An 18,656-nucleotide genomic window follows, 5' to 3' on the forward strand; every position below is an offset into this window, starting at 1 on the left:
GTCCATTTCAGACATAGGGGGGTATAGGGGCATAGGGGCCCTCGTGGATTTTGATCTTTTTGATTGATCTTTTTGATCAGTTTGATCAATTAGGGAACTTGACGTCAAAAAGAAGCAAATTGAACTAAGCCCATAGTCCATTTGAGACATAGGGGGTATAGGGGCATAGGGGCCTTCGTGGAATTTGATCTTTTTGATCAGTTTGATCAATTAGGGAACTTGACGTCAAAAAGACACAAATTGAACAAAGCCCATAGTCCATTTGAGACATAGTGGGTATAGGGGCATAGGGGCCCTCGTGGATTTTGATCTTTTTGATCAGTTTGATCAATTAGGGAACTTGAAGTCAAAAAGAAGCAAATTGAACTAAGCCCTTAGTCCATTGGAGACATAGGGTGTATAGGGGCATAGGGGCCCTCGTGGATTTTGATATTCTTGATCAATTAGGGAACTTGACGTCAAAAAGAAGCAAATTGAACTAAGCCCTTAGTCCATTGGAGACATAGGGTGTATAGGGGCATAGGGGCCCTCGTGGATTTTGATATTCTTGATCAGTTTGATCAATTAGGGAACTTGAAGTCAAAAAGAAGCAAATTGAACTACGCCCATATTCTATTGAGACATAGGGGGTATAGAGGCATAGGGGCCCTCGTGGATTTTGATCTTTTTGATCAGTTTGATCAATTAGGGAACTTGACGTCAAAAAGAAGCAAATTGAACTAAGCCCTTAGTCCATTTGAGACATAGGGGGGTATAGGGGCATAGGGGCCCTCGTGGAATTTGATCTTTTTTATCAGTTTGATCAATTTGGGAACTTGACGTCAAAAAGACACAAATTGAACAAAGCCCATAGTCTATTTGAGACATAGTGGGTATAGGGGCATAGGGGCCCTCGTAGAATTTGATCTTTTTGATCAATTAGGGAACTTGACGTCAAAAAGAAGCAAATTGAACTAAGCCCTTAGTCCATTGGAGACATAGGGTGTATAGGGGCATAGGGGCCCTCGTGGAATTTGATCTTTTTGATCAGTTTGATCAATTAGGGAACTTGACGTCAAAAAGAAGCAAATTGAACTAAGCCCATAGTCCATTTGAGACATAGGGGGTATAGGGGCATAGGGGCCTTCGTGGCATTTGATCTTACTTTTGTCTAAATTCTCAGCTGTAACCAGACACCTTTACAATCCTTCGACGGCTTGTCACTGTGACGGGTGTATGCCCGGCGCCCTGGGCCCCGCAGGGTTGTTAGTAACGGCTCGAATTTCAATATGGTTATACCCGCTTGAACTATCCCGGGCCGACCATCTTTTTTGAATTTGCGAAACACCAACATTTTCAAAAGCCCTAGAATTGTATTTTTGGACAAAAAAGGCCATTATCTAAATGAAATTATTTTATTATCCCACTAACGATTTCATGGTATTTTTTTCAATCATCTTTTTAGAACAACAAAATATTTATTGTTCTTTTAAAACAGCCAAGAAACATTCATTGTTCTTACGAAAATATTTATCTCGATTTCAACATTTGCTGTACAATTTCAAAGTTTGCTGCGCGGTTTAATTTTTTTCTCTGCGCGATCTCAATATTTTGCTTCGCGCACATTTAGTGCAATACAGTCAGGGACTGAAAAGTATATACAATATTGAAATCGCCCAGGAAATATTGAAATCACGCATCAAATTTAGAGCGCGCAGCAAATAATGAAAGGTGTTGAATACCTTAAGGGAAGAAATTTTCGCGGAATTTCGCGTTTTTTGGAAAAACCGCGAAATTAAATTCCGCGAAACACATAGAATCTTGAATTTTGAAATTTTACCCCTAAAATTGGCGTTTTTTCCCTCGAAAATTTTTTCCCTTAAGGTACATAGAAATATTACCAAAAATAATGAAATAGTGCCAAAACTTTGAAAATTTCCAACATTATTTAAATGTTTCCAAGTATTGAGAAATTACGATGGTACTTCCGTTCAAAAGACGCTCAGGAAAATATCCGTCATTATTAAAAAAGAGCACTAGAAAACTACAAACTTGGTCCTACTCCGCTACTTTGCTCAGTTAAATATTATCATATGCGACACTTATGAAAAATGTTCTTAAATTTACTTTATTGCATGAAAATTTTGCGGCCATTTTAATTTCGCGTTTTCTTTGCCAAAAATTGCATTTGTTGGCGTTTTAATTTCGCGGCCGAAGCCGAAATGCGAATTTCGCGGTATCCAAAAAAAAAGTGTACTTAATTGTGTTTCTAAGGTATTTTTTAGGACAAATAACTCGAATTGCACGATTTTTAGCTAAAAATTGCATTTCAATTTCAATTTGCATTTTAATTTCGCCATTGAACTCCAAATACATTTATTCGCGGCATTTTGATTTCACGGTTTTTCTAACTCGACCGCGAAACCGCAAAATTTTCATTCCCCGAAATTTTCATGCAATCCAATAAAGTACTCTTGCTATGCCCTTTAAAAAACAATCTACGAAATAATCATACAAAGTTTAAAAGAATACAGAATGATATAAATATTAAAGCACATTCCCCTGAAGTTTTTGACTCTCACGTTGGAAAGCAAATAAAAAAAGATAAAAGACTTTGATGATAAAATTATGGAGCAGTTGTCCGACGATGAAGACATATCCGACGAGCTGAACGCTTACACAGAATTTGAAATAACAGTACAGAAAACCATTTCACGATTTAAACGATTAGAACGCTGTTTACACTCGAACGTCGCAAGAAGAAACAGTTACCAAACGTCGTTGCCGGGGGAGTGCGAATAATTGATTAGTCATGTGACGAGAACATATAAAAGAAGCGCGTTCATTGTACAATAGAATTTGTTGTTAGCTTATTTTTAAAGTTCGGGCTGCGTTTAGACCAACTGGCATTTGTAATTGCTTGCAGTATTCTTTTGAATTCTATTGTTCCGCGCTATTGTTCGGTTTGTCAACTGCCTAATGATGTCAGCGTGTTGGCATTTCGTTGGCATTTGAAATGCCATTTTGAGCGAAGGAATCCCCTTTTCTGGCATTTCAAATCAAACAAAGGAACCAAAACAAAGAGAAAAAATGACTTTTTTTATTTTTTAAAAGCGTGTGCACGTTTTCTATTCAGTTTTTTCTATACGTTTTAAAATTTGCAAGTTTTGCCGTAGCCTTAGCCTACGGCAACAAAGTTGAATCTTAAAACATTGAACGATAAGAAGTGCGTGATTCCAATTTGAAGTGAACTTTTGATTGACGTCAATCTGGATCTTTTTTCTAATCAACTCGAGCCAATCAGATTCGTAGAAAGTCTCTATAAAACTGACGGGAAATATCAAATGAGAAAAAATAAAATAATTATATGTAATAACCTATAATTAGCTATAATTAGCTATGCTCGCTATCTTGGATATTTGGTAGAGACTTTCTACGAATCTCATTGGCTGTTTATCATGTAACGTTAATTCGAGTTGATAGAAAAAAGATCCAGATTGACGTCAATCAAAAGTTCATTTCAAATTGGAATCACGCACTTCTTATCGTTCAATGTTTTAATTACATCAATTTAAAAAAAGTTCGACGACGATTCCTTCATAACATAACAAGAAGAGAGTGAGAGTTGTTTATGGAAAAAGATTGTGCTACTTCGATCGTGTCGACAAACGAGAAAATTTCAATAAAGAAACGTCTTTCCCTTAGTACCAGAGCTGCAAACATGGTATTCATAAGCATTATTTTTCTTTGGCTTGACTACCGGAAAAGACAAAACAACATCATTTGCTTAGCCCTTAATTTTCTTTTCCGCACTATTTTTTCTCTTGTATAATTTGCTTGCAGCAGAGCTACAGCAGCCAATTTCTCTCTTGTCAACATGATTTAACTCTTTGCTATTTACATATTTGACTGTTTTTACACTGTTTTTCTAACATAACATTTTCGCAGGTATCAGGGAATCCTTCTGACAGTAACATTACACAAATGGAGACACATCCTGTCTATCTGTGCGGATTATAGACAATAGAAAGCACATGAAAATTGTGATTAAAAGTATTCTCTTGTGAACAAATGCCAAATTACAAATGCCAGTTGGTCTAAACGCAGCGGAAAACATCTTTTGAGTATACAGTCCTCTTATTTGTTTGAAAAGAATCACATTTGCCAAAACTAAATCCCTAGCTATTCACCTAAAGTCCACGTTTAATTCTTTACACTTTACACATTTTCATCAACCCACAACCCTGCTTGTGGTCAAGTCAACTAGGTTCGAATCCTAGCTGGGGTGTTGAAGTGTTATCATTAACTCAAAGTAAAAATAATTTCCATATAGCAAAAACCAATACCACGCAATTTTTGTCTTTTCATCCACATAAGCCGTTGTTGTTGCCTTTCCAGACCGATGCATCTGCCACAATACCATATAGATGTCAATATTCATCGAAAAGGAACATTTGTCATCTATTCATCAGCTTCACCATTTTCAAGTGACACCCTTTCATTATGCATATGCATAAAATATAACACGATGAAGGTGTATCTTTCTCTGTTCATGTGTTTTGTCATTACCTTGTACTTTGAAAACCACGAAAAGAGCTGCTCACAAACTTCCGTATTGACCTGAATTAAATTAAAAAATAATTTGAATTCATTTATGGTTTAACACCCTTTCTATATTAAAGTATAATAGAAAGCCTAACGAAATATTGTAACTGATTAAATGTTGGTAATCTATTATTTTTAACGAAATAACCTACGTTATCCAGTGTTTCACTGTGATCAGGGTTACAATTTGCACGACACCATAAGTCGACATGATTTTTGAAATGGAATCTATCAGATCGATAATCCATGTCTGCCAGCCTTTCTGACACGTCTCTCCGATTCATTGCGTATCTTTTGAGATGGCATGCGTCATCATATACAATGCATTCTAAAATTTAAAGGAACATCATGTATATCGCATAGTTTCCTCTCCCACTTCTGCTAAGATAGAATTATTTTCTCCAAAAATTTCAAAAGGTGGGGGGAATACAAAGTGCGTCAGGTATTACAAAATGTGTTATTATTACAAAGTGCATTAATACAGGGTGCGTTAATTCTAAGTATTCTAATTCGAACAATTCTAAGTTGAATTATCTCTTAATGGTTTTTAAGGAACTGTACTTGCTATTATTTGCTAGTACAGTAGTAGACATAACCGTAATTTTTTATGATCTAACGTGCATTTGCTCGAGATTTTCAGCAGTTCATTTGTTCATTGTAACAATTCATGAACCTACCTATGTCTTTAAACAATTCTGAATCCAATAACTCAAACAAATGCCCAAACACTTGAAGTTTTGATTCGCTAATATATAGCTCTTTTAAGTTCACGATGATACCACAAGGGCTCGTAAAAGCCAGGACACCTGAAAAAATAATTTTCAACTTTTATCGCTTCAATATCCTCAAAAGGAGGTGAAATGATGGACCCTGTTAAAAGATAATAACTTTGACCAGTTTTTACGAGTTAATTTTTTTGATTATAAAGTAAAACATTCTCCATAAATCTTTGGAATAAACTACTGAGAAATATAAAATGTGGAGCGACCTTGATCCCTGAGTGATATCTGCGTTTTATATTTGGTTGCTATATGAGAAGATCTAGCAGTATCCTATAAGTGAACAATATTCCGCCATATGCTTATGTAACCCTATTTGCCAGTCCACAAAATTTTGCTTTATAATCGCAATAACGAATTCAGTGTGAGTCCTTTAAGCCATGCTGTTCTATTTTATCCCTCTTATTATTAGTGCGACATGACCAAAATAATTATTATTCTTTATGCTGCACTAAATTCGAGGTTTTACGGTATTCTAAATTTGAAAAATTGTCACCGTCATAGTTGTTTCGAAGAAAAAAAACTGAACATTTTTCAGGAAACTTTGAAAAAAATCGTGAAGGGAAAAGAATCAGATGATTCAAATGGCTCCTACCGAAAGATATCGGTATTTGATTTTACTGATGATTTGATTGAAATATAAGGATAGATAAAAACAAATATATACCAGATGTTTTTTTGTTCTTGACTTTATGTTTGGTCTTTTCCGTATGGCATTTCTTTGGCTTAGATGTCTCCGATTGCTTTTTGCTAGTATTAGAAAGAGTTAACACTTGTTAGAATGAACAGGAAACAAGCTACAGTACTTGGTAATCTAAAATTCGCGAAATTACGAGTACCGACGTAATCTACACTCCTTTATGCTTTAATGAAGTAGCATACCTATTTGTTGAAATAGGTTTGATAACATCTATCTTCTGTTCAGCACCAAGAATGGTTCCTTCAACTTTCTCCACGTAATATTTCTCCTGTTTCTTAATATGATCTGGAATTTTCTCATCACGTACCCACGTCTTCTCACCTGTGTGCCAGAGTATCTTGAAAAATAAATAGATAAACCTGACTTATTGTATAACTGATACGTGTGGTACTTTAGTGGTGATAAACTTTCGCAGGTATTAACTTTTGCAGATATGTGGGATATCATGAAATATTTCACAGGGTTTTGTGGAGCGGGGATAAATTAACAAGTTGCGGATTCAGTTTTCACTAACCTAGCTTCTTTGAACCAAAAAAAAGCCTCAAATTCGGAAAAAATATGAAAAGGGAAAAACTTTAAACGTAACAACACCTCTATCACATTAATACAGTACAGATAAAAGGAAATTCTTTACTCACTTTGATGCAGTATTATGGAAATGTACATTCTGACTAAAATTACCTGATAGAGCTTTGAAGTTCTTGTTTCTTTGACTGCACAGATTTGAAGTACTGCGTAGTCTTCTGACATTTTAACCTGATCAGCATTTACATTTTCTGAATTGTCTCCTTCTGCTTCATCCTGATGGCTTGACTCTTCCATTATTTCCTCATCCTCATCGATATCTTCTTTTGGCATGCTATTGCGTACATGTTCGGCACAGAACTTTGAACTTTGGAGTGGTGTATTCAAGCATCCTGTAACGGAGAGAAATTCTTAAAAAAAAGTTACAGGACCGTGCACTTGACGTTGCCGATTTGCAGAGTGCATGTGCAAAAGAGTGGTTTTATTCGCATGAAATTCGAAGTTAATTTTATTATCACTCATTGTTTTCCATTGATAAAATTCGACCAATAGAAAACCACTCAAAACAAAACCCATATTACCAGTTTATCAAAAGATATCAACTAAAAATAAAGAACTACATTAAACGATTCTTTTAGTTGACACAAGTTTCTTTGTTTTTATTAATTAGTCCTAGTCTCCAGTACACCATATCCCGCTATTTCTTATGCTTATGTGATCCTTTCTCCAATTCAGTTCGGTCTATTGCAGGTAACCGCAGCGCTGCGGAATACAACAGCCGCCCCAAAAACATTGCAGTGTTTAGTTCTCAACGTTTTGCGCTAGCGCTGATGAATTCCACAGCGGAAGTAAAAAATCTTCATTTGAAGAAGATTGAAAAATCGAAATTAAAAATGCCAGAACCAAAATTCTTATTTTTATTTGCGTCTAATCATGAAATTTCTTTTTAATTGAAGACGAATTGGACTGCCGGTATTTTCAGGTATTGTGGCGCCGATTTTAGTTTGAGTTTTTTCCTTCAGATTGAGCTGCGGAATTTGACAACGCGATGCGGAATATAACAACGTTACAACCCGAATTCTGATTTTTTTTTCTACGAGTGATGTCAAATTCCGCAGCGCTGCGGTTCTCTGCAATAGACCGAACTGAATTGCACCACACGATGACAAGTCTAACTTTCCGAAAAATCCATTCAGACAGTTTCCACATTATGCCACTACACACTTGTGAATGAAAGTTGTGGCCTTGACTTCAGTGAAAATAGTAACAAAAGATAACATGATTTAATAATTAGTAGACCTGTTTTGAATTCTTCTTTCATAGTTGGAAAAACGACAGAGGTTATGTCTTTTACGGCGCACACTTGCCGGCTGTTTTTCATGTTGCCATCGAGAACCAACACTTTTCCACATCCTGGTTTGCTGCAACGATGACCTAATAAACAAAATGCTTAAAATTTGCAAAAGTGATCTTAGATGGATGGGTACTTCCTGTACTGTATTTCTGTCCGTAATAAAGTTTTTAGACCTTTCAGTAATTATTCATGAACCTGAATTCAAAACTGTTTCATCCACCACACACTCACTTGAATTACCTTAAGGGAGCTAATTTTGACGGGAACTTAATTTGGCGGATTTGGTCAAATCCGCCAAATTAAGTTCCCGCCAAAACTATTTTTTTCCGCCATCCGCCAAATTAAATTCCCGCCAAATTTAGTTTTTTCGTCCATCCGCCAAATTAAATTCCCTCTGAAAAATTTTTTTCAGCCATCCGCCAAATTAAATTCCCGCCAAAATTAGTTCCCTTAAGGTACTTAAAAAAGGGCCTCAAAGTGCGTCTAAGACTATAAATTTTAGACGCTTTCAAAATCTACTACCACCCATGAATGACTTTTAAAACAACTTTTCATAACTCAAAACTACTACCACGCATAGTTTAAGGCCGTGAAATTCAAATAGACTTTATTACATTTGTAAACAAAGGGGAAAAACTGTGACGGTTGGTAACTTCCATTTTCAGCACCTTCAATATCTATAGAACGAATTTATAAGTTTTTGGTTGTTTTAATTGAAAACTGAATAAGACGGGCCTTAATTCCCTGGAACCACCTCAAGAACACCTAACGCACTTTGTATTGTAATTGGTGAGCCAAAGCTGAGCATTCCAATAAAACTTTCTTCTTCCATAAGACGGCAAATAATCTGATATCCTGATATCACTTTGATTTCTAAACTTTCTTCCGATCGGGTCAACTTTTTTGGGTACTTTTACTAGCGTGTGTTGTTTTTACAGAGTATTTCCAATATAATCTGTTGATCTGTTGCAAGCTTCAATTTTTGTCATTAATTTTTTTAACTCGGCAAGTCAAACACATGATTTTCATCAAGGCAAGGGGATTCTCTTTCTACATCTTTTGAAGGTTATAAAAGTCATTTGCTCAAGTTTTTGCTGAACTTTCTCATACTTTTTGCAGTATTTTATTAGTTGTTGCAATAAAAACATATTTCTCTTGTTTGCCTCTAGGGGGGATTGATGGTGTTATAATGTTATTGGAAAAGTACAGCTGCTGTCTAAATTTGATAAAGACTGGATGAAATCGTGCTTTTTTGGACTTTGATGTTTTTGGCTTCAAACAACATAACACATAACAATGACAATCACATCTCCTATTTATCGGTCTTGCAAAATTATGACAATGGTCTTTGGAATTTGATCAATTATATTAAAATACAGTTTTTATTGGAATTTTATGAAGACAAAATTATTTTTCACGCAGTTCCGGACCGCAGATTGTGTTTTTCTGATCTTGGCGCACGTTTTTGGCTTTGACTAAATGGTTGATATGGTATGAATGGCGACAACAGTTTTTACATATCTCTTATCGGACCTGCAGAAAGAGGACTGCAGACGGGTCAACCCATGTGAGGGTAATTAGGTAGTCAATATAAGGTGCTTGACGAAAACGTAACATTGAGCTATAGTCAACAATAATAGCAGCGAGCTAACGGTTGACTGCTTCTTCGATAAGTACCTACCTACCTCTCTACCTACCTTCCTATCTACCTACCTACCTAGCTAAACTATATTGGCTGACCTGATTTATAAAAATTGGGGATGTTGGCAATAATTTACTTAAGTGACGTTACTTAATTACAAACAAGAATGATCTTAAAAAGAAATTATGGGGAAAATCCTAATACTTTTAGACGGTTAATTGAATTTTTTATTTACAAAGAAAGCAAAAAAAACTTCATCTTTATATTTTCAATTTTTTAGGTCTTTAAGGTCGATTGATTAAATTGGCCTCGCCTTACAAATTATTTTATTACTCAGAACTCACAATCAGAATTTAATAAATACTTTTCATACCACTCCATTCTTTGATAAACTTTTCATAAAATTCTTCATTGATGCTTCGCAGTAGAGCATTTCTGTCAGTGATAGTTTCATCGCATTTTATGCAGTAAAATTTGCATACTTTTCTAACAGCGTGCAACAAAAATGCATCCTCAAGCCTTCGTCGATCAAAGGTTCTTCTCGATTTGTCGATTTTCATCCTAATGATAAAATTTAATTTTAAACCATTATCACCCACTAGAACCATAGTATGAATCAGTAATCATATGCAAGACTCCAGAAAGTACGAAAAAAGCTGAGAACATCAAGGAAGTTCCCCTTTCATGGTTATACCATGTAGCAAAAATTTTTGACGACATGCTTGCTATAAGTTACATGCTTTTTTTATAAAAACCATGGTCCTGTCCTCTTAGTCCAGTAAGTCTCAGTTGTTTTAATTTTTAAAGAATTTCTGAGTAAAAACGTTCTTAAAATGTGCTTGCTAAAATTTGAATTAGCTGTAACATGTTCTAAATTTAAGCATAAATTGACTTCAATAATGTCTTGTATAATTTTGTTTCTTTTGACATTTTTCTGAGTGCAAAAATTTCTCGAAAAGACTATTTTTAAAATTTGATTCTGTTTGAACCAAGAAACCAACATATTTCATTTGACTTTGATTTAAAACTCAAAATTGGCTTATATCGTCATTAAGAGCGAAACTTCATAATACGCGACTTACGAGTTACGTGTATTGCAATTAAAAATGCAAGTTCCGAGTTGGTTTTTGCGAGTTGCATGTTAATATGCGAGTTGCGAGTCGCGTGCTGCACTTAAAACCCTTTCCGTGCCGAGGGTTTTTTTTAACATGTTTCCTATTTTCCGAAATATTTAATTAAAAAAAAAAGTGTTCTTATTTTGCCAATGTCGGATATATCCGACAATAAGCAAAATTTCGATCTTCGTAGTTCCATCTACCATTTTTGAAATGACGGATATATCCGACATTGGCAAATAGGAATGGAAAATACATGTCGGATATATCCGACAATGGCAAATAGGAATGAAAAATACATGTCGGATATATCCGACATTGGCAAATAGTATTAAAAACTGCTTTTTGGATATATCCGACATTCGGCAATAGGAGTGAAAATTCAAATGTCGGATATATCCGACATCGGCACGGAAAGGGTTAAAACTGCGAGTTACGAGTTGCAATTTGAAATCATGAGTTGCAATTTGAAATCACGAGTTGAAATTTGAAATCACGAGTTGCAATTTAAAATTGCGAGGTTGGCCTAATTTTCATTTTTATTTCATTTTTTACGATGATCGAATATAATTTTCTATTTTTCTACAAACGACTTGAACCAAACAAAATAACTTCAAGCCATACAGACAAAAAAGGAATTTATTCATCACCAGAATATAGCAGAAGTAGAAAAAAGAGGGTTCCCACAACATTTAAATTCTCGAAAACGAGGAAAACTTTTCCATTTTTGAGGAGATTAAGAAAAATTGACAAAATAGATTAAAACAGAGTGTCACCCACGTTTTAGGTATACTCTAAGAAAGAAATTAGGCACCTCCAAGTATCAAGGTATCCCATTAGATTTGAGATTTTCAGCTAGAGATTTGAGGAGTTTGGAGGAGCTGTGGGAACCCTAAATGCGAATAAATGGTTCATCTTTACCCAGCTATTAATTCGTCGGGCATCTATTCAAATGCGTGAACCAAAGCGTCATTATAGTTCACCATTTACTTACAAAAAAGTGAGGAGGGCGCTGAGTATGAAAAACCTCTAAAATGGGCGTCATTTTTGTTTGGTCTCCCAAGAAATATTTTCCCACAACGCCATTGGCCATTTTAAGAAAAATCAAAAGACCTCACTCTTTAGAACTTATTAAAACCATATTATCAAGTTACTTGGCTAAAATGTCACGAAATTTGCATGAAATTCATTAAAATTACAGAAGGATTTGGTTATTTTTTCGTATATTCAAGGCTCTACTGACCCCTGGCATTTTCTTAACAAAAACCTTTACATATAATTAATCCTTATGATATGCTTGATACTTCTATTTTTAATCTAGTTGTCCTTTTTGCATGAAATTTGGTACACATCATCCTTACTATAAATAATAAAAAGTGAGAAAAAAAATTACTGACGTCACTGCAAATTCTTTTCCGTACACGGTGTGAATTACCATAGATAATCTGAATTATTATCCATATAGCGGTCATTAAGTAAGCCATTAAAGATTCTAACGGCGGGCGGTATTGAAAGGTTCCGTGATTCAAATAGTCATACCCGCGCTGGGGAAGCTAAGGTGCTCGGCTTCAAAGGGCTGAAATGTCATCAACGGCCCTGGTTATAGGGCGATAACGTTATTTGCTGCCCGTTCGGAACTTGATGGAAGCCGTTGCATTGAAGCTGAGTGACTTTGACTGTAGCTAGACAAAACATTTTTTTCTCATTTGCGGCCCTCTCGGAACTTGCTTGAAGTCGTTGCATTGAAGCGATAAGACTTGCTGACGTTAGACAAAACCTTTATTTGAATACCCGATATGGATAATAATAGTAATAGCGTGAAGTTTTCGTTCGTTGCTGTTATTAATTCTGCCCTTGCAGTTTGATTATTAGCCCTCTAGTGTCATTTGCGCCCTCCGCTTCGCGTCGGGCCCAAATGACACTATCGGGCTGATAATCAACCTCCGCGGGCAGAAAATAACAGCAACGACCTCAAACTGAACGCTATTGTTATAATAAACCAAATGCTATCCTCACTGCAATATTTGAATCTTCATTTTTATTCCCTACTGTTTATATTCCCACTGAGTCAGTGCGAAGGCGGTATTATTGAGTTGACTTAAATACTTGGAGTTTCAAAATGATAAATGTATTTGAAAGATTACATAAAAGGGTAAAAAAGGTAAGAAACAACCTCGATTCGTAATCGAACGTGCGTACCACACTAGGCCCATCTTCATTTGTTCCAGTTTATTGAAGGCCCAATTGTAATTTCATTATTCATCCTATATCATTTAGGTTAGCAAAGGTATTCTCCCAAAGAACAAGTGTATCAAATTTCATCTAAATCTGACCATATTTGAGGTCTCTAGGCTCCTACCACATTTTAACTCGTAACTCGGCAAATAAAACTCGTCCCACGGCGCCCCCCTCCCCCCATAAAAAAGAAGAAAAAAATGAAAGTAGTACCCGAGATATTCACTCTACGAACAAGTGAAGGATTTCAGCAAAGTCTGACTATTTTTGAGGAAAACAAGCTGGCCTAAAGTTTAATCATCGTTTTGGCAAAATAAATCATCCCCAAGTCCAAAAAGTCAACATTTTCAAGAAATGAAAAAAATAGTCCCCAGATATTTACTTAAGCAAAAGGTGTACCAAATTTGAGAAAAAAAGGATGATTTTTGGGAACAATGCCGATCGAGATATGCCAATATTTCATTTTTTCAGGGGAGTTAAGATTTCCTGCAGGGAGTCATTATTTTCCAGTAAATAATGACTGGGGAGTATAAATTTTGGGGAGTATTTTTTTACGGTGACACCGGTAATGAATTTTGAAATTTCAGGGGTGAATAAAGAATACCAAATATCAATTGTTACATATTTCTTACTTTTTGACTTCCTTTGATGTTGCTTTAGTATTTAACGACCCAAACAATCTGTTAAATATTTGTGACTTGCATCGAAAAGGCAGGTTGGCATACAACAATTCAACTTCGTATCGTTGCAGAAGAGCAGTAGAAACCACAGTATCCTCTGTACTAACAAACCATTTTTCATCCTCTGAATCAATATCCAAGTATCTGAATTTTCCTTTGGAATAAAATGTTCCATATTCCGTCACATGGCATTTTGGGCAACTTAACTTGAATCTCCAGCCATTTCTTATGCCATGCTCTTCGTCAAAAAACGTAGTCGCAGTTTTTGTTGATGTTACTAGATCTATGTCACAAAAGCGACATTTACTTTTCTTTGGAGTGTAGAACAATGCAATTTCTTCTTGTTTAGTTTGGTCTTCGTCTTCACATTCGTCTATGAGATTTTTAGCCTCTGCTTTAAATTCTCTCAATTCGGAATTATTTGGCGATTTGCCAAAAAGTCGTTCAAGGCAATAAACTGCCACCTCGTTATTAACATGTACAGCATTCCCTATTTCCAGATACAACTTCCAAAATTCAAATTTCGTTTTTTCGCTATTTAGGATTGTCATTTTCTATGTCTTAAAGAAAAAAGTTAAGAAAATTCAACAATTTAATCACATACCAAAACTTTTATCTGTTTTAGTGGAAATTTATCTGTTACGGGAATTTTACACCAAAAACTTGTTATTTTGCTAAGAAAACAAAAGGAACGGTAACGGAACATTACTGTATACTGTGTATACAAAACACCTCGACTATTTAATTCATGCTGAATGGATCTACCTAACAGTGAAATGCTTTCCCGCTAATTTTGAGGGGGTCCACAATGGGGTCCATATTGGGGGGGGTCCAAGTTGTGTCATCTTCTCCACCAAGCTTTACCGAAATTTCGGTAAATATTCGGACGAACACGCCGAAATTCGGATGGCACGCCAAAATTCGGATGGCACGCCGAAATTCGGATGGCACGCCAAAATTCGGATGGCACGCCAAAATTCGGATGGCACGCCAAAATTCGGATGGCACGCCGAAGTTTTAATGGACCGCCAAATTTGGATGGCACGCCGGCACGTTGGCACGCCAAAGCACGTTGGCACGCTGGCACGCCAAGGCACGTTGGCACGCCAAGGCACGTTGGCACGCCAAGGCACGCTGGCACGCAGGCACGTAGGCACGCTGGCACGCAAAGCACGTAGGCACGCGTGGCACGCGATTTAGCAGACTCTTTCAAAGCAAATAAAGGGATTTATGATTATTTGTTATAAGCATCATATTTATATGAAAAAACTCAATAACTCTTGATTTAATAGAAAATAGCTTTTGGTGATAGGTTCTTACAAAGCTAATAAGGGATGCACATAAAACGTTCAAAATTCTGTTTATAAGCATCATCATTATAGGAAACAATTCAATAACTTTCGGTGATTAGGTTCTTACAAGAAAATGTGGGATTGTGCATAACGTGGTTTTGTGAAGCAAGTTCTGTTGTCTGCTTTGAAAGACTCAATAACCGAAGACCAAATCCCATTAGATCAAAAGCTATTGATTAGTTTCTTATAAAATTGATGCTTATAAGAAAACGAAAATGATCGTGTGAAGCACATTTCCTGGCTTGCTCTAAAAGAATCAATTGCCGAAGGCCAATTCCCATTAGATCAAAAGCTATTGATTGGTTTCTTATAAAGTTGATGCTTATAAGAAAACGAAAATGATCGTGTGAAGCACATTTCCTGGTTTGCTCTAAAAGAATCAATACACCGTTTAGGAGTCTCGCCATTTCACGGTACTCCATTGCAGAGGTCCGGTAAAAATGGTAGGTAAAAATGCGCACTTTAGTACTGTGAAAGGTTAGAGGAATGTAAACATTGTGAATTTTTGTCTCTCCTTTAAAGAGAATGATTTAGATATTTGAACATGATATCAATGATAATTTTATAAGTCTCTCCTGAAAATTTCACAAAAATTCATCAAGAGGAAAAGAAGTTATGATTAAAAGGAGTTCTTTACCTACCGTTTTTCTGCTATGTTTCCTTATGAGAACCAGATGTTTACCTACCGTTTTTTTACGGAGGAGAGTGAATTTTCCGTGATCGCTAAAATCAAAACAATGGAAAATTGGATTGACGCGTGCGCAGTCGACACTCCTAAACGGTGTATTGCCGAAGGCCAATTCCCATTAGATCAAAAGCTATTGATTGGTTTCTTATAAAGTTGATGCTTATAAGAAAAATAAATATGATCATGTGAAACACGTTCCCTTGTTTTCTTTGCCAAATATATGATATTCCAAAATATTTCGTACAAAGCTACTGCAGCAACTGTCGCAACAAAAATGTCATGTCTACGGAAGCCGAGAAGGGACATCCAAACTTTCTTTTTTTGTCGACTTTTTTTCTTTTTTTGCTGACTTTTTTTCTTTTTTTGCTGACTTTTTTTCTTTTTTTGTCAACTTTTTTTCTTTTTTTGAAACCTTTTTTTCTTTTTTTGCGGACTTTTTTTCTTTTTTTGAAAACTTTTTTTCTTTTTTTGCGGACTTTTTTCTATTTTCTAAAAAAGGTTTTTTTTTAATTTAACTTTACTTTTCGAGACGAGGGCAAATTTTTGATATCATGCTCATAATAAAGTGTAGAATTAACAAGAAAAAATTGCCCTTCGAATCTCCTGCAGTTTTCGAGTGAATCGATTTTTAGTTAATCAATAGAACTTATCCCCAACCCCCCCCCCCTTAACGTTTTTTTCAAGGTCTGAAAATCAGCTATCGGAGGCTACCAATGAATTCAGTGTGAAAAGTAGATAAAGAAAATGGGCTTATTTGTTAAGTTTCGAACATCTGGTGCCGAGAAATGGCAATTTGAAGGCGAAAATGGCGTTTTCCGATGACGTCAGCATTTTGCTGGGAGCATTTTTTTAGGAAAAATCTTTCTCACAGCTGGCGGCTGGATAGCTCTAATTAATTGGTATTGTTTGTTAACTTTCGATGTCTAGATCTCGACAGATTTTCAATATTTTCAGCTGAGTCAGCAGTTTTTCAGTATATATACACCTTAGATATGAATTATCTCGAGATCTAGACACTAAAACATAACAAACCATGCCATTTTTAAACCCGGGGGTTTTTTGAAAAAAAGAAAAAAAAGTCCGCAAAAAAAGAAAAAAAGTCTTCAAATCAAAAAAAGAAAAAAAGTCGGCAAAAAAAGAAAAAAAGTCGGCAAAAAAGAAAAAAAGTCGGCAAAAAAAGAAAAAAAGTCAGCTAAAAAAGAAAAAAAGTCTTCAAATCAAAAAAAGAAAAAAAGTCGGCAAAAAAAGAAAAAAAGTCGGCAAAAAAAGAAAAAAAGTCAGCAAAAAAAGTCAGCAAAAAAAGTAAAAATGTCGGCAAAAAAAGAAAAAAAGTCGACAAAAAAGAAAGTTTGGATGTCCCTTCTCGGCTTCCGTACATGTCAGATACAGGGTCAATTTAATAATCTCCATTAGCCAAATTCTGGAGCCGCTCGCTGCGCTGCATGCAGTTGATGCGCGTGTCGGGACAAAAATCGCGGCGGAAGCCATTTTGTTTACATTCTTTGCTGGGGAACTGGGCTGGGGAAGCACTGCAAAACAGTGCTTTTTGAGTAGATTTGGTGATTCTTGGGAAGAAAGAAGAAGAATACTGCTTGGAACCAACATCAAATGTGTTGGAATAGACTTCTATCATACTTTGGAATACATAAAAGACAACACTTTTTGAACATAATGAATGTGTGAAACTTGCAAACTTCACTCAAGTAAGTTTTGTCGATTTTGCTGCTTTCGAAAGCTGTTGATGGAGACTACTAACTTGCAGAAGTAACTTTATATTGGTGCAAACAATGACTATGATAGCTTCACAAACATTCCCTATCATGGAATTCAGCTGGGAAAGATTTTTTCGATCGCATTGAACAGTTTTGATATGACTGTATGAGAGAGATGTCCAAGATATAGGCTCATAGTTCAAACATCTTTTCACCCATCTCTTAAGATAACAAAAATAACATGATTCATTTTATTCATCTCAAAAATAGGGGACAAGCTGGAGTTTTTACAAGCTCTTATGTGATTTGGTTGGTCGTTAAGATGTAATAAAAAGAATCCCGTTCTTTTTCTAAAGAACGCGTCATCTCTATCACTTCAAATAACCAATTAGTGAAGTATCTTATAAAAACTCCAGCTCATCCCAAAAATGGCTGAGACACCATCGGTCATATCGGATTCATCACTGACTGCGCTGAAGTATAAACTTAACTCTCAAAATTTTGTCGTTGAATCTTCCCACAGTCGTCAAAGACAAGTTATAATGTTATAAAAGTGACTGATTTTGGGGTACGTTTTACGTGCAGGTTTTGATTGGATCCAGGAAAAGAAAAGGATAAGCAAATCCGAAGAAAGTGCCCAAAAATTCTGAAATTTTGGAAGTACCGCAAAAAATTGAAAGCATGTTACGACATTGACATGACTGTGTATATCATATAATGGATTGTTATTGTTTTGGATATCTGGCATACCGTCAACAGCTCTAACTTGGGACGAGTGGTCATATCATGGGATGGTTGACTTTCTGGACTGTATTTTCACTGTTAAATCTCTGTTGACAACAAGTTTGTTTTCTATGATTTGCGACTATGTTAATTTAAATGACTTTGAAGGTTCGGTAAAATGATTGCCAAATTGCTGTCCCATGTTTTGTCAGACTGTCCCATGTTAGAGCCCTTGACGGTAAAAATCCACTTTGTAGTCATTGCATTTTCAGGCAAAGTTATGATGTCTAAAGCACTGTGTGAAATTATTTTTTTATTTGGATTATATTAGTTATCAGTGCTCAATTCTGTTTGGTGGAAAAGCTTACAACTTCCCAACAGAATAAAGTATGTACTGTCATAAAAATTATAATAGTAAAATTTCGAGATGTTTTATCCGTTTTTACTTTATCATTAAATATATAAAATTTGTAAAAAATTTGCTTCAGCCAAATATTTTTATGCTTGAAAATAATTTATAAATTCTATTTTGTTGGATAATTTTGGTGTGGTAAAGATAAGAAAAAC

The 18,656-nt window shown here is 35.6% G+C and overlaps 2 protein-coding genes across 2 annotated transcripts in view; both read right to left on the reverse strand.

The window, feature by feature from the left end:
• Positions 1 to 18,656, reverse strand: part of LOC136807819 (protein 4.1-like) — an 83,898-nt gene that overhangs the window by 29,959 nt on the left and 35,283 nt on the right. The window lies entirely within an intron of this gene.
• Positions 1,485 to 14,171, reverse strand: LOC136807715 (uncharacterized). The gene is made up of 9 exons (XM_067064324.1): positions 13,567 to 14,171; positions 9,958 to 10,145; positions 7,888 to 8,022; positions 6,745 to 6,980; positions 6,246 to 6,400; positions 6,031 to 6,113; positions 5,262 to 5,390; positions 4,737 to 4,912; positions 1,485 to 4,599 (listed from the first exon to the last, which is right to left on the reverse strand). Exons 1-9 carry the CDS (start codon positions 14,163 to 14,165, stop codon positions 4,441 to 4,443), a joined length of 1,860 nt encoding a protein of 619 aa, XP_066920425.1. The 5' UTR covers positions 14,166 to 14,171; the 3' UTR covers positions 1,485 to 4,440.

The sequence above is a fragment of the Clytia hemisphaerica genome, unplaced genomic scaffold (assembly GCF_902728285.1).
Source record: "Clytia hemisphaerica strain Z4C2 unplaced genomic scaffold, Clytia hemisphaerica genome assembly, whole genome shotgun sequence".
NCBI classification, from domain to species: domain Eukaryota; kingdom Metazoa; phylum Cnidaria; class Hydrozoa; order Leptothecata; family Clytiidae; genus Clytia; species Clytia hemisphaerica.